A 19,527-nucleotide genomic window follows, 5' to 3' on the forward strand; every position below is an offset into this window, starting at 1 on the left:
CACTGGGTTTTGGCCGTTGCAGCTGAAAAGAGGAAATCGGAAAACCAGGGGAAGAGTCTTAAGGAGATCATTTGCATATTCCCAGTGCCTTCTGGGATAAGTGAAGAGTCTCCGCGAGCTCAACGATCACTGGGTTTTGGCCGTTGCAGCTGAAAAGAGGAAATCGGAAAACCAGGGGAAGAGTCTTGAGGAGAATTTTGGCTCATCTTTCATCGTTTTTAAGAAATCTCAGTATGGAAGAGGCCAGGAGCCATTTGGTGAGCTGCATTTCTTGCTACATGTTCACAGACTTACCAGTGGAAAAGCAAATCTTCACATGCCACAAATGCAAGCTTGTGTCCCTGTTGGAGGAAAAGTTGCAAAATCTCGAAGAGAGGTTAGCTACGTTGAAGATCATTAAGGAAGGTGAAGAGTTCTTAGACAGAGCAGAATTATCTCTTCATGTTACAGAAAGAGAAGAAATTCCAAGTGCACCTGAAGAAACAGAGGAATGGAGACATGTGACCCAGAGAAGCAGGAGGATAGGGAGGCAGACAGCATCCATACTTCTCAGGAACCAGTACCAGCCTCTCACGCAGGAGAACAGTGAAGAAATACATCAGGATAAGACTTTGCCCACAAACAGCAACCTTGTACGCCTTCAGAGTCCTCCTGGATGGAGAAAGAAAAATGTTCTGAAGAAGAAAAGGAGAGTGGTGGTCATGGGGGATTCCCTGCTGAGAGGAACAGAGGCCGCTATCTGCCGACCGGATATAACTTCAAGAGAAATGTGCTGTCTTTCAGGTGCAAAAATTAAAGATGTGTCTGACAGGATATCAGGACTCTTCAGACCTACAGATGACTACCCATTCCTGCTACTACATGTGGGGACAAATGACACCGCAAGAAACGACCTGGAAACCATCTGCAGAGACTTTGAAGACTTAGGCAAGAAAGTGAAAGAACTGGGAGCGCAGGTGGTCTTCTCTTCCATCCTCCCAGTGGATGGCCATGGAACATGAGGTGGAATAAGATTCTGCAGGTGAACAACTGGCTACGTCGATGGTGCCGTCAGCAACGATTTGGATTTATGGATCACGGAGTGAATTACCTATACGATGGACTACTTGCTAGAGATGGGGTGCACCACACGAAGACTGGAAAACATGTATTTGGAAGTCACCTTGCTACACTTGTAAGGAGAGCTTTAAACTAGAACAACATGGGAAGGGAAGCAAAAGACCAGAAAAAGCCATACACCTGACAAATGCTATTGAGAACTCTGCTATTAGAAGTGGAAAGGAAGAACAAAGACGAAAGAATCTAATTAATAAAAATATTGGAGAAAGAGAAACCAATCACAAACTAAAATGTTTCTATACTATTGCACAAAGCATGGGCAACAAACAAGGAGAGTTGGAACTACTAACACAAGAAAAGAAATATGATGTCTTTGGAATCACTGAAACTTGGTGGGACAATACACATGATTGGAATACAAGACTAGAAGGGTACAACTTATTTGCAAGAAACAGACTTGATATACGAGGAGGAGGTGTCGCATTGTATGTTAGAAATGCGTATATCTGCACAGAGATTGAAGCTTCAGAGACTGGGAGTTCTGTGGAAACTGTTTGGGTAAGAATACAAGGACAGAACAATGGAAAGGACACCATTGTAGGCATTTACTACAGGCCGCCTGTGCAAGCTGATGATATGGATGAACTCTTTATGCATCAAATGGCCAAGTTCTCCAAAAAATATGACATAGTTGTCATGGGAGATTTCAACTATCCAGACATTTGTTGGGAATCTCTCTCAGGCAAAACTAACAGGTCAAGGAAATTCTTATCCTTGCTGACAACTTTATCTTCCAAAAGGTAGGGGAGAAAACAAGGGGAACTGCTACCTTGGATCTAATCCTTATAAACAGGGAGGAAATGGTTGAGGAGGTAAAGTGGCTGGGACCCTAGGAGGTAGCGACCATGCTATTTTAGAATTTTGGATAACTAGAGGAGGAAGACCTGTGAAGACTCAGACGTCAAGGTTAGATTTCAGAAAGGCTGATTTTAAGGGATTCAGAAAGAGAATTGAAGGGATACAATGGCTGGATATCCTTAAAGACAAAAATGTCCAGGAAGGATGGGAAATCTTGAAAAATGAAATTCTCAAAGCACAGTTGTTAACAATTCCGAAAAGAGGGAAGAATAGGAAGCATTTAAGGAAACCAGGATGGATGAACACAGAACTTAAGCACATGCTAAAAAGGAAGAAAAAAATGTTTATAAAATGGAAAGAGGGAGGCATATCTAAAGAAGAATATATTGCTGTCTGCAGAACCTGCAGGGCACAAATCAGATTAGTAAAGCTGACAATGAATTGAGGCTTGCAAGAGATGTCAAAAGCAATAATAAAGGATTTTGGGGATATGTCAAAAGTAAAAGAAAAGTCAAAGATGCTATAGGATTTTTACAGGATGCAAATGATGAAATGGTAAGACAGGATGTTGAGAAGGCCGAACTTTTAAATTCCTATTTTGCATCTGTTTTCTCTCAGAAAGGAAATGTAACATCAACTGTTCTTCACTGTCCTATTAAGGGAATAGAAGAATCCAGGATATCTATAAACAGAAAGATAGTGAGGAAACACTTAGCTAACCTAAATGAATTCAAGTCTCCAGGTCCAGATGAATTACACCCCAGAGTACTGAAGGAGATAGCAGAAGAAATTTTTGAACCCCTCTCCATAATCTTTGAATATTCTTGGAGAACAGGAGAAGTCCCAGAAGACTGGAGAAGAGCAAATGTTGTTCCTATCTTCAAAAAGGGGAAGAAGGTGGACCCAGGCAACTATAGGCCGGTGAGTCTGACTTCTATACCAGGAAAGATCGTTGAACAAATTATTAAACATCATGTATGTCAGTACCTGGATAAGAATGAAGTGATTAAACAGAGTCAGCATGGGTTTGTAACTAATAAGTCATGTCAGACTAACTTAATTACCTTCTATGACGGAATCACTGATTGGGTGGATCAAGGAAATGCTGTAGATATAGTATATCTTGACTTCAGCAAAGCATTTGACAAAGTCTCTCATACAATCCTTATTGATAAAATGGCTACGTATGGAATGGACAAGGCAACTGTTAGGTGGATTCATAACTGGCTTAGTGATCGGACCCAAAGAGTGGTCATAAATGGCTGCACATCCAGTTGGAAGAATGTCTCAAGTGGGGTACCACAGGGCTCTGTCCGGGGTACCACAGGGCTCTGTCCTGGGCCCTGTATTGTTAAACATCTTTATCAATGATTTAGATGAAGGAATTGAGGGTAAACTGATTAAATTTGCTGATGACACAAAGCTAGGAGGGATAACTAATACTAAAGAAGAGAGAGAGAGGATTCAAAAAGATTTAAATAAACTGGAGAAGTGGGCAGCAACTAACAGAATGGTTTTTAACAGGGAAAAATGCAAAGTACTACATCTGGGCAATAAAAATGAAAAAAGCATATACAGAATGGGAGGATTAGGCCTAAGCAACAGCACATGTGAAAAAGACTTGGGTTTACTAATAGATCACAGGCTGAATATGAGTCAACAGTGTGATGCAGCAGCAAAAAAGGCAAATGCAATTCTAGGCTGTATTAACAGAAGCATACAGTCTAGATCACGTGAAGTCATTATTTCCCTCTACTCCTCTTTGGTCAGACCTCATCTGGAATATTGTGTCCAGTTTTGGGCACCACATTTTAAAAAAGACATCAACAAACTGGAGCAAGTTCAGAAAAGAGCAACCAGAATGGTGACCAGTCTGCAAACCCTGTTGTGAGGAAAGGTTGCAGGATCTTGGATTGTTTAGTTTGCAAAAGAGAAGACTGAGAGGAGACTTAATAGCTGTCTACAAATATCTAAAGGGCTGTCACATTGTAGAAGGATCCTCTTTATTCTCATTTGCACAAGGAAAGACTAGAAGCAATGGGATGAAACTGAATGGGAGGAGACACAGATTAGATATTAGAAAAAACTTTTTGATAGAGTGATCAATGAGTGGAACAGGATGCCACGAGAGGTGGTGTGCGCTCCTTCAATAGAAGTCTTCAAACAGAGGCTGGACAGACATCTGTCTGGGATGATTTAGCGAATCCTACTTTGAGCAGGGGGTTGGACCAGATGGCCCAGGAGGTCCCTTCCAACTCTACGATTCTATGCCCCTGATCATGTGACCCCTGACTCCTCCCCCTCTTGTGACATCATCCCAGGTTCTGTGCAGTGTGTGCACACAGAACAGCTATCGCGTGCTCCGGCTCCTGAATGCGCACCTTCCCCCTGCCTCAGGGAGTGAGACGTGGTGCACCACAGGCTGCAGATGCCTTCCTCAGGGGCCGCGTGTTTGAGACCTGTGTTCTAGTTCAAAGGTTTCTGGACAGCGTTCCTCAGTGTACAATAGTTTTGGTCCTGAGAGCCATGTTGTGCCTCCAAGTCGACTTGCGTCAACTGCTCTAGTTGCATGATTTGCAGGGTTTTGGTCCGTGGGAATATAATGCCACTGTTTTGGATGAACTGATCTCCTAATTCGTAGCACTCTGTTGTTGACATAAACATAGAATCGTCTGGTTTCATTTGTTAGCATACTTGTCACAGAAGATGGGGCGTGCATATGTCCCAAGCATACGTTTCCTATTATGACCCATCCTAGGTATAGCCTTTGGGCATAGGGACCATTGTGGAGTCAATTGATGTGACTTCTCACTTTATGAACCTGTAGGATATCTCTTCCCAACAGCAGTATTATCTGTAAATCTCATAGTCCTTTTTAAGAAAGGCAAAGTCACTTCAATTCTGAGCTCAACATATTCCACAAGAACGTATATCATGTGGAAAAAAGTGAAAATAAGAGAAAATATTGATTGTTAAAAGAGTCTTTATTAAATATTATTAAAAAGAGAACTTAAAAAGACAGGGCAAAAGGCCTCCAAAAAAGGGGGATACGCTGCGGCAAAACAGTATACAATGATGTAAAAAAATAATACACACACAATAATAACCCTGTAGATTTAAATATAAATACAAAAATGGTTCTTGCATGCAAAAGTAATAATAATAATTCCTGCCAGAGTCAGTGCACCATAGTAGATGACACTGAACACATTGCTTGTTACTACTAGGTCTAAGACAATATTGCATGTTGCCCGTGTGGCTGTGGAAAAAGTAGATATAAATTAGATGTAAATATAAAGAGGTATTAACATGCAAATTAATCACTGTAGTGTTCAACATGCCTCCGTAGACAAAAGCCATTGTTTGTTACTGCTGAGTATCTGCAAAGGAAACAGTATTGCACATTGCCCATGTGACTATTAGTGTCCTGAGTGTGCTAAAGGGTTAATGAGTAAAGTGTGCCAGTGGAGCTGCACAGAGTATAATAGAAATAAAGTGCCTGGTATAAACCAGGGACTGGTTGTTAGTACCTGAGCTAGAAGAATGTGCCAGATTCGGTACAGCGTCCACCGGTAACAGCTGAGGGAATGCCGCAGGAGTCTCCCCCCGCCCGATGAGCGCCGTTTCGCTATGTAGCTTCTTCCAGGGGTGGGGTATTTTCTCTTATTTTCACTTTTTTTCCACATGATATACCTTCTTGTGGAATATGTTGAGCAGTATTATCTGTTGCTGTATTAGTCTCTGTAGCTGGTGACTTAAATCTCACTAGATGGATTTCTGCAGTTTCACTAGTTCCTGCAAGCTGGATGAAGGGCTGTCTTTTCCCTGAATTGCACTAGCTGGATGGTGCTGTATAACTAGCCTCTGCAGGATGGAAGACTCTTCTATCTCTGAGTTCCCACTAGCTGGATAGCCGCTGTTTCACTGCGGTCCTGCAAGATGGAAGGCTCTTCTCTCTGTATTCCCACTAGCTGGAGGGCCGCTGTTTCACTGTTCTGTCCTCACTAATTGAAGCAGACTTCATGTGGCTTATACAGGCAGCTAAACCGCTATACCGGAGTCCAATAAGGAGACTGTAGGTTGAATCTGTATTTTATTTAACGTGGTGGTATATTGATGCGGTGAAACTAGAAATAAAACGTATACATACAATCAATACTGGGTTCATCAGGGATTCATATATACATAATACATCATCTGCACTAATAGCTAACAAGGGGAGAAGTAACTAAGCAGGCTAATATGAGACAGAAGTTGGATACAGGAAACAAAAGTACATACAAGTGATGCCATCACAAGGGGAGAAGAGAAATGAGATGCTTCCTGAATGCAGGCAGAAGGAAAATGGTGGACTGGAGGGAAAATGGGGGCTGAACTAACCATAATCCTTTGCAAAAGGCTACCAGGGTGCATTGCAACCTTACCAGAATGCATTGCAAACGGAGGGAAATAAAAAGTGAAAGTAAAACACACAATAACACTGTGGTTATGACTCTGGTCTAGATGGAGCCAGAAAAGACTGTAAACATTAACAAGCAGATAATCTGGGATTATGAATTAAATGTCGGAGACAGAACACCAAGTGTCAGATCAAAGTTGGCAATGCAAGTCTATGGGTCAAAATGTGACAGGAATCGGATGCCATCCAGGTGCTGTCCGTTTTTCACTGACTGAATTCACTGATGAAACTTGGTCCCTTTTTTTTTTTTTTTTCATACGTCAAAAAAACTAAATGAGGCCTTACTTGCAACCGAAAGCCCTGATCTAGAATAAACCCCTGGCCAGAGATGTGACATGACAGAACCACAGAGGAGTGAACAGCGGTCAGGGAGCAGTGTGGCGGCCGGTGAGGTAAGCGGCCAGCAAAAGATTAAAAAACAAAACTCCTCTCACCGCTCGCCTTTCCGACTTCTCTACTGGTCCTTGCCCAGTGTCTGGTCTTCCATCGCGTCTCTGGCCCAGTATTCACTCCAGGCCACTTTGAGAGTGGGATGATTTTCTCTCACTTGTCATCCGTGTGCTGTCCGCATCCAATCATTTTTTTTTATTCAGTAAACTCATAACGGTCCTGTACATGAGTAATAGCTGCTATGCTACAGAATTGTAATATATCCAGAAAAATCAGGAGCTGTACTGTGACTCCGTATGGCATCCGATTTTTTTTTTTTTCTTCACACCCAATAGATTTCAGAATGAAATTGCAACATGCTGCGATTTCTTTTAAAAAAATTTTTTCTTATTTTTTTATTAATGCCATATACAGCTGAGAAATATACGCCTGTCTGCACTGTCTCATTGAATAACATTGGTCAGAGTGCAATACTTTTTTTTTTCCGCATTACAGTAGTCCAATTTATACACTAGTGTGAGCGAGCCCAAAAAGTTACAATCTCTGCCATCAGAGCAACCTCACTCTTTGGTTCTCAGTTAACTAATTCTCAAACAATGTATGTCTGTTGTATCTGCAAATATAGTTTATTGTAGGGATCTGTATTTGTCTTCTGATTTTTATTTGCCGTTGCCCATTTTCCTGTTTTTACATTCCTTACCTGGATCCTCAATTCTCTCTCCAGTTCCTATCATCCAATAAGCACGGTATAAATCCACAAGTTGACAAAATGCATGCTAATTTATAGGCGGGTGTTGCAAAAAAAAAGGTGGTAACCCAGTCCTCTTTTCTGTATGGTAAGCTAGTGCTTTATGTGAAATACAAACCCCATAGCAGATTTGCTGCACCCATCGCGTTTCGCCTGTAACTTTGATGAGGGAGCAGGCGATCACATTTATGATTACTACTTTTGTTATATTTTTTTTTTATTATGATCAGGTTTGTTATTTTCCAGAAATTTTTCCAATTAGAACATCATCTTTTGTTAATTTACTGATGTACAAAACTGGTTGGTAATCTGTCCCATTGCGTTTTACAATAAAGGGGTTTTCTGCTTTTGCTGCTCCCCTTTAAAGTTGCTAAGTGAGGTCTTTGAACTTCCTGTTATGCGCCTACTAGAATTCACATGCCTTGCATTTAGTATAGCAAAGGTCACAGCTTTATTGAAGGAAACACGTCATTACGGTAATGCTGCCCAAAGCACATGCAGCATGAATCAGGACCCCGCTCTGTGATTTTAGCCAAGTATGTTTGCTCTGATCTTGCTGTAGCATTCAGAATGAACATGCTTTGAAAAGTCACATAATTTTGGCACAAATCAAGACTGTGCTAGACTTTTGGAGTTTTCACATTTTTACTCAGCTTTTTCAAAGTGGGTGGAGCAGAGACGTGTGCATGGTGTCCACCGCTTATCAAACTGATGACGAGCGGCGGCGTTTGTCTCAAATCTTACTCCAGCAGGGTCTGGAGTAGGCGTTGTGGTGGGGCGCACACAGAGGTGTAGACTGCTTAGCATACGCCTCTTCATGTATCAGAAGCGTCTCACTCTTACCACATCCCCTCATTAAGACTGGTGTGAACAACGTCGGTCCTGATGAATTGGACCGTGTGTCTCGGTTGACTAGTCTGATGTAGTCCCTGGCCAGCTTCTTCCTGTCCTATGCCCCATAACTGATAGGTCTATGTACAGACATAGGGAGAGACCTGTCTGTCAACTTGAGCGAGGCGCAGAGAAACTTTGGACTAGTCCGCTGAGACGTTGTCCCCGGCTGGCTTTTCATAGCGCGTTTACGCTGATATGGTGTAAAATTTCAGAGGAAAACGGGCACTTCTACAGTTGTGCAATTGGACTCTGCCCAAACCATGAGCAGCATGAATTTTCTGATAAGTCACCTTCAAAATGAAACCTATTGACAATACTGCACATATCGGTAAAGTACTGTATGTATAGTTGTGGTGTCAGGGACGGGTCGTTCTAGCCAATAGTGAAACGTAACGTAAGGAGTCACCGTAGGTTAGACAGATGTGCGATAAGTTCACCTACCTAAGGCAAACATGTGCGTGCTCGATCTTCTTCCCAACTAGGAGAACAAATTTATTACTCGGTTTACGCCATTGGCATAAGAACGTTACAATTTGGCCAGAAAGTCGCACAATGCGGAAAAGATAAGTTAGCCTTTAATGCCACACTAGTTGGCCCGTGCGAAATTTTCGCACATTGGTCGTCAGGGACGCAGGCAATTTCAGAAAAAGCAAGCTGGTCAAATGTATTTCATGACATGAGGAACATAGACAGGTTAAAGGGAAGCATCGGCAGGGAGAGGGCTCCCTCTGTGCTTCCCTGAGCCCCCCACGGCTGCGCAATGTGCAGCGCTGCTGCGGGGGGCTCCTTCCCTGCAGGCCCCCGAATCCAAGATGGCGACGGGGGCCTTCGGTGGCCTGCAGGGAGCCGGCTTCCTCAGTACCTGAAAAGCGCAGGCATGAGGAAGTCTGCAGCAGTGCCTGTGACAGATCGCTGATCTGTCACAGTGATCTGTGATGTGACAGATCAGCGATCTGTCACAGGACAGTGATGTCCCACCTGGGACTATGTAATAAAGTAAAAAAAAAAAAAAGTGTTAAAATAATTTTTTTAAAAAATCGCCAAATAAATTAGAAAAAAAAAATTCCCCCAATAAATCCATTTTTTGGAAATAAAAAAAAAAAAATAAAAGTACACATATTAGGTATGGTCGCGTCCATAACGACCTGCCCTATAAAACTGTCCCATTAGTTAACCCCTTTAACGAACCCCTTAAAAAATAAAAAACGAAGCAAAAAATAATGATTTATTATCATACCGCCAAACAAAAAGTGCAATAACGCGCGATCAAAAAGACGCATATAAATATCCATGGTACCGCTGAAAACATCATTTTGTCCCGCAAAAAACGAGCCACCACACAGCATCATCAGCGAAAAAATAAAAAAGTTATAGCTCGCAGAATAAAGCGATGCAAAAATAATTATTTTTTATATAAAACAGTTTTCATTGCATAAAATCGACAAAACATAAAAAAAGACCTAAATGAGGTATCGCTGTATCCGTACTGACCCGAAGAATAAAACCGCTTTATCAATTTTACCGCACGCGGAACGGTGTAAACGCACCCCCCCAAAAGAAATTCATGAAACACTGGTTTTTGTTCATTCTGCGTCCCAAAAATCGGAATAAAAAGCGATCAAAAAGTGTCACGTGCCCGAAAATGGTACCAATAAAAACATTAACTCGTCCCGCAAAAAATAATACCTCACATGACTCGGTGGGTCAAAATACGGAAAAATTATAGCTCTCAATATGTGGTGATGCAAAAACTATTTTTACAATAAAAAGCGTCTTTTAGCGTGCGACAGCTGCCAAACATAAAAACCGCCATAAATAGTAAATCAAACCCCCCGTTATCACCCCCTTAGTTAGGGAAAAATAATAAAATTAAAAGAAAATGTATTTCCATTTTCCCATTAGGGTTAGGGCTAGGGTTAGGGCTGAGATTAGGGTTAGGGGTGTGTTGGGGTTAGGGTTGGAGTTAGAATTGGGGTTTCCACTGTTTGGGCACATCAGGTGCTCTCCAAATGCAACATGGCGTCTGATCTCAATTCCAGCCAATTCTGAGTTGAAAAAGTCAAATGGTGCTCCTTCCCTTCCAAGCTCTGCCATGCGCCCAAACAGTGTTTTACCCCCACATGTAGGGTATCAGCCTACTCAGGACATTGCAAAACAACTTTTGGGGTCCAATTTCTCCTGTTACCGTTAGGAAAATAAAAAATTGGGGGCAAAAATATCATTTTTGTGGAAAAAAATGATTTTTTTATTTTCACGCCCGTGCGTTATAAACTTCTGTGAAGCACTTGGGGGTTTAAAGTGCTCACCACACATCTAGATAAGTTCCATGGGGGGTCTAGTGTCCAAAATGGGGTCACTTGTGGGGAGTTTCAATAGTTTAGGTACATCAGCGGCTCTCCAAAGGCAACATGACACCCGCAGACCATTCCATCAAAGTCTGCATTCCAAAAGGTCACTACTTCCCTTCTGAGCCCCGACGTGTGCCCATACAGTAGTTTTCTCCCACATATGGGGCATCAGCATACTCAGGACAAATTGGACAACAACTTTTGGGGTCCAATTTCTCCTGGTACCCTTGGGAAAATAAAAAAATTGGTGACTTAAAGATCATGTTTGTGGAAAAAATACGAATTTTTTTATTTTCACGCCCGGGCGTTATAAACTTCTGTGAAGCACTGGAGGGGTCAAAGTGCTCACCACACATCTAGATAAGTTCCTTGGGGGGTCTAGTTTCCAAAATGGTGTCATTTGTCGGGGGTTTCCACTGTTTTGGTACATCAGGGGCTTTCCAAACGCCAGATCTCAATTCCAGCCAAAAACGTCAAATGGCGCTGCTTCCCTTCCGAGCTCTGCCATGCGCCCAAATAGTGGTTTACCCCCACATGTGGGGTATCAGCGTACTCAGGACAAATTGCACAATAACTTTTAGGGTCCTGTTACCCTTGGGAAAATAAAAATTGGGAGTGAAAAGATAATTTTTGTGGAAAAAATATGATTTTTTTAATTGTACAGCTGTATGTTATAAACTTCTTTGAAGCCCTTGGGGGGTTCAAAGTTTTCACCACATATCTAGATAAGTTCCTTGGGGGGTCTAGTTTCCAAAATGGGGTCATTTGTGGGGGGTTTCCACTGTTTAGGTACATCAGGGGTTTTCCAATCGCGACATGGCATCCGGTCTGAATTCCAGCCAATTGTGCATTGAAAAAGTCAAACGGCGCTCCTTCCATTCTGAGCTCTGCCATGCGCCGAAACAGTTTTTCCCCCCACATATCACGTATCCGCATACTCAGGACAAATTGCACAATAACTTTCGCAGTCCAATTTCTCCTGTTACCCTTGGTAAGATAAAAAAAAATGGAACCTGAAGTATTTTTTTAAAAAAAGTTAGATGTTCATTTTTTTTTTAAATATTCAAAAAATTCCTGTGACACACCTAAAGGGTTAATAAACTTCTTGAATGTGGTTTTGAGCACCTTAAGGGGTGCAGATTGTAGAATGGTGTCACTTTTGGGTATTTTCTATCATATAGACCCCTCAAAGTGGCTTCAAATGTGATGTGGTCCGTAAAAATAAAATGGTGTTGCAAAAATGAGAAATTGCTGGTCAATTTTTAACCCTTATAACTTCCTAACAAAAAAAAATTTTGGTTCCAAAATTATGCTGATGTAAAGTAAACATGTGGGAAATGTTACTTATTAAGTTTTTTGTGTGCCGTATCTCTGTGATTTAAGGGCATAAAAATTCAAATTTGGAAAATTGCAAAATTTTCAAAATTTTCGCCAAATTTCCGTTTTTTTCACTAATAAACGCAAGTTATTTGAATGAAATTTTACCTCTAACATGAAATACAATATATCACAAGAAAACAATATCAGTCAGAATCACCGGGATCCATGGAAGCGTTTCAGAGTTATTACCTCATAAAGGGACAGTGGTCAGAATTGTAAAAATTGGCCCGGTCATGAACGTGCAAACCACCCTTGGGGGTGAAGGGGTTAAAATGGGCAAACATTTTGGCACAAATCTACAAAAGTTCTTTTTCTGCATTTTCAGTCTGTCTTTAATGCGACATTCAGGTTTCCTTTTTATTTTTAATTTGGAATATAAAATCCCAGTCTTGCTAATTAGTGGTCTGAAACATACATTTATTCACACACGCATCAAGTTTTCTTGCAGAAATTTTGGCAACTGAAAATCAGATTCTTCTGAATTGAGGTTGTTTTGGCTTCAAGCACTTTACCTATTTAGATGAATATCTGCTGTAAATCTGGTGTGAATTCATTCTACAGGGGTCTATAAACATTTTAACAATGTTGATGGATCCTGCATATTTTGGGAAGACGAGCCTTAAGGCCCCATCTCACATAGTGAGATCGTTAGCGAGATCGCTGAAGCGTCACCGATTTTGTGACGCAACAGCGAACTCGCCAGCGATCTCGCTACATGTGACATGTAGCGGCGACCACGCCCCCGCTGCGATGTCGCTGATCATGCTCGAATGTCCTGGGCCATTTTTTGATGACTGGTGTCCCGCTGGCCAGCAAGCATCGCTATGTTTGACACCGACGAGCGACCTCGTTAGCGACTCAGAAATCATGGACGTGGCCGGGAGTCGTCAGAATCGCTGCTGTGTGACAAGGCCCAAAAGACCGCCAAGGTCGTTATACGGATCGCTGGATCATTGCTGCGTCTTTGGTTAAATCTGCCTGTTTGACAGCTTACTAGCGACCATTTAGTGACGCACCAGCGATCCTTACAGGTCGTATCTTTGTCGGGATCACTGGTGCGTCGCTAAGTGTAACGGTACCCTTACATGTTTATGGTGGACTCTTGTCTGTCCTGCAACTCTTGATCCTCTTGTTCAACCACTCTTCAGATGTCTTGCAGTTGCTTATCCCCTTATCACCATTGATAAACCATGCATAACAATAGCCTTTTGCTATTGAAGTTCTCACTTGCAGAGCTGCTCCTTGTCTGGTAGTGGCTGACTGGGGGTACTACACATCCGCCTCCTATTGATTTGAATAGGAAGTGGATGTGCATTACCCCGATGCGGCCACTATCAGACGAAGGAGCAGCAAGTGAGTATTTCCGGCCACCAATATCAGCTGATTGGTGGGGGTGCCAGTGATGACCTATCCTCCTAAGGCAGAAACTATTAGCAGAATATAGACTATCCCTTATGGTAACCTATATTCTGTGTCTGCCAGCCACAGCATTATTTAATCACACACCTATAGATGAAGAGTACTAAAAAAATTTGTGTTATTGACCATTCTATCATTCTTCTTTTCAGAGATGTGATCTTTGTCCACATAAAGAGGGGGCGCTGAAGAGAACAGACAATGGAGGTAAGGTTAACTCTAGATTTATAGATGCCCTCACTCATGTTATAATTACTCTGTTTTGAGGTCAGAACTGTAGTCGATATGAAGTACACAACCAGACATTTTTAGATTAACAATTTAATCCATGTAAAATTGGGAAATTTGCCAATGTTTAGCGCCACATGCTTGTTTCTCAATCAATATATGGGTCAAAAGTGTATCCACGGATTAATTAAATTCCCGTAAGTCGAAACAATCCATGAACAATAGGAGTATCATTAACCAGGGCTGCCACCAGGAATTTCAGGGCCCCATGCTGGCAAAATTACAACGCTCAGTCTTGGGAAAACTCCACTTTTGCGCCACGTCCTCACCAATCACACATTAACAGTTTCCTGTGGACACAATATCACATGCATTGCCATGAGCTTTTGTTTTGGCCAAAATATTTTTTTAAGCCTGCCACCATGACAAGGTAGACTCTTTCTCCTTCGTCTCATTTGGGGGACACAGATACTGTGGGTGTATGCTTCTGCCGCTAGGAGGCTGACACTAAGTGAAAAAAAGAGGTTAGCTCCTCCTCCGCAGTATACACCCTCGCCCCTATTGCGGGCGGAAATCAGTTTTTTGCTTAGTGTGCTATGGAGGCACACACAGTCTGGATCTCTCCAGACTATTTTTTTTTTCTAGTTTACTATGAAGATGAGACAGGGGCGACGGATCCTATTGAAAGGGTCCGATCTCCCAAACCATCAACGGGCGAGCACGCGTTGAGTATCGCCTCCATGTATACTTTCCCGCACCGAGGGACATATCTGGGACTTTTCCCCAGACTTCTGTTTTTATTTGTTATTTTCTGAAGATAAGACAGGGGCAACGCATCCTATTGAAAGGATCCGATTTCCCCAAACCATCAACGGGCGAGCACATGCGAGTATCCCTCCACGTATCATTTCCCGCGATGGGGGACATTATGCCAGACTTAGCCTTGTCCACCCCTAGGTATTGAAACCATGGGCTTGCACAGAGGCACAAGACTAGTCTGTACGGCCCCCACTGCTCCACCAACGCTAGACGGCGGTGCTGCAAGGCGGCGGACGGTCCCACTCCTCACGCCCTGAAGGAGTTAGATGGAGTTAGGGTGCCTGCACCGTCCTATTTTTTATCAAAGACCCCCTCACATACCTGCGCTCAGGCTGAGAGGATCATCGGGGAGGGCTCCTGCGAAGATTTCGGGCTGGAGCTCACAGCTCGGCGACCACTAGCCCTGCAAGAGAAGGGCTGGATTGCTGGATCGTCAGGCGGCAGCCTGGGACAGAAACGCCGCGCCGGTCAGTAGCGCCATTTTTTGGTACCGCGCCCCCCCGGTCGGGTAGGGGAAAAGTTGAGGCTGCGGCCGGAAGTCACTTCCAGTAGCCCGCCCCGCACTGGGCGGCGGTAAAATCGAGGCCCCGGCTTCGGAGCACGGGCTAGGCTGCAAAGCGGAAGTATCACCCCTAGAGCGTTTTTTACAGACTGGTGCGCACCACAGATGTCGGCACGCGATTTAAAGGAAGCATCCAGGTCGGGGGGGCGCAGGACTGGGGTAAGTGCTGCCCGAGAGGCCATGCTATAGGGAAAAACGAGGGGCTACCTCTTCCCCATATCCCCAGCAGCGGACAGATACAGCATGTCCGAAAAAGCAAAGACGCACGTTCTTTTACGCTGCATGCATCTCTTGTCGGGCTGCGTTTCCACGGGCGCAGAACAAGCGTTTATGCGAAGCCTGCGAATCCAAACGCGCCCAGGAGCCCTCCCCTGCGACCGCGACCAATGTGTCAAATCCCCCGGAGTGGGCCCGATCACTGTCACAGTACATGGCGTCGCTTACGAGAGCAATAGAATCCCTTCAAGCCCCAGGTAGGGGCAGGGACAGTGGCTCGCCGCCTTTAGAGGGAACCTCCACCTCACAGGAGCCTCCGGCCTGCAGGGGCCGCTCCCACTCCAGGCAGACCCGGGGGAAATGAATCCACACGGTGTCGCCCAGTCCATCCGGTGCCTTCGGCATCCGTAAGTTCTGCTTCTCGCTCCCCGTCACCAGTGGTTGATAGCAAGCAGACCTCAGATTGCGACTCAGAGGAGCCCCTTGACCTGGACACTCCAGAGTCACGTGAAACAGTGGACAGCCTCATAGAAGCCGTCAATCAGACCCTGGGGATTGCGGATGATTCCCCAGCGGCTACGGGGCATAAAGTGGCATTTAAACGAGTGAAGCGGCCGCACAGAATTTTTTCCTCTCACCCTGAGTTTGAGGACATAGTGCAGCGGCACAGAGGACGTCCAGACCGGCGTTTTCTCGGGTTAAAAGGCACTCGAAACGAGGTATCCGTTTGCTCCTCACCTCCGTAAACAATGGATGGAATCCCCGATAGTGGATCCTCCGGTTTCACGCCTGGCCACTAACACCCTGTTATCTGTCCCTAGGGTTTCCTCGATTAAAGATCCCATGGACTGCCTTATTGAGAGCCTAGCTCATTCAGTATTTGAGGCGTCAGGGTCTGCACTCGCTCCCTCGTTCGCAGCAACTTGGGTAGCTAAGGCCATGTTATCATAGTCAGAAACATTAAAGAAGGTCGCGCGGGAGCAGGATCTACCTGCAGAGATCTCGGAGATCGCAGGTCAGATGGCGATAGCCGGAGACTATGTAATGAATGTGTCTTTGGATGCGGCCAGTTGTTCAGCAGTTGCTGCCACTAATGCAATCTCTATCTGAAGAGCCCTATGGTTGAGGACATGGCGGGCCGATTCTACTTCCAAGAAGTCCTTGACTTCCCTGCCTTATCAGTGCGGCCGCCTATTTGGAGAAAAGTTGGATCAACTTATCTCCGACTCCACAGGAGAAAAGAGCGGGTTTCTCCCTCAACAGAAGGTTAAACCGCTTTTCGTCACCCGGTTCAGGCACGTTTTCGGGCCTTTCGCAGTGCCACCGGCCATTCTAGGCCGAGCGTGACTGCATTCGTCAGGGGACGGCCGCTAAGCAGCCTGAGCCTGGTCCGGGACCCGAATAGGAGACCGGTCCGGAGTCATGCGTTGAAAGACTCCGGGTGAACTACGGGGCCCAATTCCGCCACCTCAGGCCGCCCCAACCAGGATATGGAGCGGCAGGTCTCATATAGAGCCAACCCATTGGGGAGAATGCGTGCTCAACAGGCCAGATCGAGGGGACCCAGATCCTAAAGATCATCGGCCAAATGACTCGAGGTCTTTACCAGATGACACCAGCAAGGTAGGCGGCCGCCTACTCTGTTTTCGCCACGTCTGGGCCAACATCGCTCATGACTTATGGGTAAAAGAATTGGTGTCCTCAGGTTACAAAATAGAATTTGTCAGATACCCTCCAAGATGGTTTTTTCTTTCCCGGCTTCCCAGGGTGGATACCCAGGTAAGGGCTCTATTGGGAGCCATCAAGTCGCTCCTGTACAACGGAATCATTGTTCCAGTGCCGGAACACGGAAGAGCTCAGGGGTTCTATTCCAACCGTTTTGCGGTTCCAAAAAAGGACGGCTCTGTCAGGCCTGTTTTGGACCTGAAGCTTCTGAACAAATTCATCAGGATCAGACATTTCCTGGTGGAGTCTCTCCGTTCAGTCATATCGGCCATGGAGCAGTGAGAATACTTGGCCTCAATAGACAACCAGGACACATTTCTGCATATTCCCATTTTTTCCTCCTCATCAGAGGTTTCTACGCTTCGCCATCAACGTTCAACATTTTCAGTTCATAGCGCTACCCTTCGGGCTAGCCTCAGCTCCCAGAGTGTTCACAAAGGTTATGGCAATTGTCATGGCCACACTGCATTCTCAAGGCATAGTCGTCTTGCCTTATCTGGACGACCTCTTGGTCAAGGGCCCGTCAATACGGGCATGTGAGGAAGGTGGCAACATCACGCTAGATACTCTTGCCGCTTAGATGGTTGGTCAATACAAAGAAATTATCCCTTGTGCCAGCTCAGAGGATCTCCTTCCTAGGAATGATCTTCGACACTTGCCGATGGTTGGTAATTCTTCCTCAGGAAAAGGCGCTAGTCTCCGGCAGGGAGTCCAGACACTGCGCCAACCAGTCCCTCATACCATCCGATCCGGGATGAAGATCCTAGGGAAAATGGTGGCAGCAATGGAAGCGATACCTTTCATCCAGTTCCATCTTCACCCCCTGCAGCACGCCTCGTGTCAGCCTGGGAAAAGAATCCTTTCACGCTCGATCGGCGGTGCCAACTGTCCTCTCAAGTCAGGCAGTCGCTCGGATGGTGGATAACCAGTTCCTCTCTGGCCTAGGGGAAACTTTTCCCTCCAGGTCATGGGCTGATAATGACAATCGACGCCAGTCTCCTCGGTTGGGGAGCGGTGTTTCGCCACCACACAACCCAGGAGCGGTGGTCGCCACAGGAGGCACGCCTCCCGATCAACTTATTGGAGATACGAGCAATTCGGCTGGCTCTGCAGAAGTTTCATCACTTTCTAGCAGGCCGCCCCGTCTGGATTCCATCGGACAACGCCACGGTGGTGGTTTACATAATTCGTCAGGGGGGCACCCGCAGCAGAACAGCCATGCGCGAGGTGGGGTACGTTCTTCAGTGGGCCGAAGCAAACCACTCGGTGATTTCGGCTGTCCACATCTCTGACGTGGAAAATTGGGCGGCAGACTTCCTCAGCCGGCAGGGTCTTGCATCCGGAGAGTGGTCTCTACATCCCGAAGTTCTTCGGCAGATTTGTCAACTGTGGGGAGCTCCGGATGTGGACCTGATGGCTTCCAGAGCGAATGCCAAGGTGCCCACATATGTCTCTCGGGCCAGGGACCCGCAGGCATTCGCGGTGGACGCGCTGGTTCTGCCATGGAACCAGTTTCGCCTCCCATATCTATTTCCCCCACTGCCACTACTCCCGAGAGTCCGCAAAGGGATCAAGACGGAAGGGGGGCCGGCGATTCTGCTGGCCCCAGACTGGCCCCGTCGAGCGTGGTACGCAGATCTAATGCAGCTGCTCGCCGACGTTCCTGGGCCCCATACACCAATAAGGGCAGTAATGCCCTAATGGCGGCCCTGGTGTTAACTATTGTAGAGTCTTTAAAGAGGATGTCTGGTGAAACAAGTTATCAGCTACCGATTGGTGTTGTCAGAACTCGGAATGTTTAAATCCCCCCCCCCCCCCAACGGGGTTCTTTTATCCTTATTACAAAATGGAGCTGCAGGTCAGATGCTTTATACTTTCTGTAAGGGACTGCCAGAGGAAGGCAAGAGCAACTCTTGGCATTGCCATAGTGAACAAATCGGGCAAGGTTGAGCATACACACAGGGAAAAATGTGCTCCATTCTGATGGTCGAACCCAACCCATCAATAAGTTATCGGCCATAATATGGATAGGTGATAATTTGCCTTCACTAGACCATCCTTTTAAAATCAACTATAATTATATTTATGGCTAGCCATTGACACTAAGTGGCAATATTAGTAGATTTGACGGAATAGAGATGACTGCTTGACCTGAAAACTGATAATCTCACCTTCATTTTTTTTCTTTTTTTTTTTCATTTTTTAAAATTTCATTTTGTTGCTTTCCCCAGGCTGGGCACATGTGGTGTGTGCATTATATATCCCAGAGGTTCAGTTTGCGAATGTGTTGACAATGGAGCCCATTGTCCTGCAGTATGTGCCTCATGATCGCTTCAACAAGGTAATTGGCTATAGGGGCCCTTCAACTTTCAGAATGTCACTGATGTGTGTTTTGCCAACTGTCTGCCTTCATTATGTTTTCCAG

The 19,527-nt window shown here is 45.0% G+C and overlaps 1 protein-coding gene across 2 annotated transcripts in view; it reads left to right on the forward strand.

Moving 5' to 3' along the window:
- The window catches only part of MLLT6 (MLLT6, PHD finger containing), a 96,547-nt gene that overhangs the window by 16,531 nt on the left and 60,489 nt on the right, over positions 1-19,527 (forward strand). For both annotated transcript variants that reach the window (XM_073572508.1, XM_073572509.1), the window contains exons 3-4: positions 13,705-13,759; positions 19,334-19,443. In XM_073572508.1, the coding sequence (XP_073428609.1) occupies positions 13,705-13,759; positions 19,334-19,443 (165 nt within the window). The remainder of the gene's footprint in view (positions 1-13,704; positions 13,760-19,333; positions 19,444-19,527) is intronic.

This window comes from Dendrobates tinctorius, unplaced genomic scaffold (genome assembly GCF_039654945.1).
Source record: "Dendrobates tinctorius isolate UK_male_01 unplaced genomic scaffold, ASM3965494v1 ptg000032l, whole genome shotgun sequence".
Lineage (NCBI taxonomy): Eukaryota > Metazoa > Chordata > Amphibia > Anura > Dendrobatidae > Dendrobates > Dendrobates tinctorius.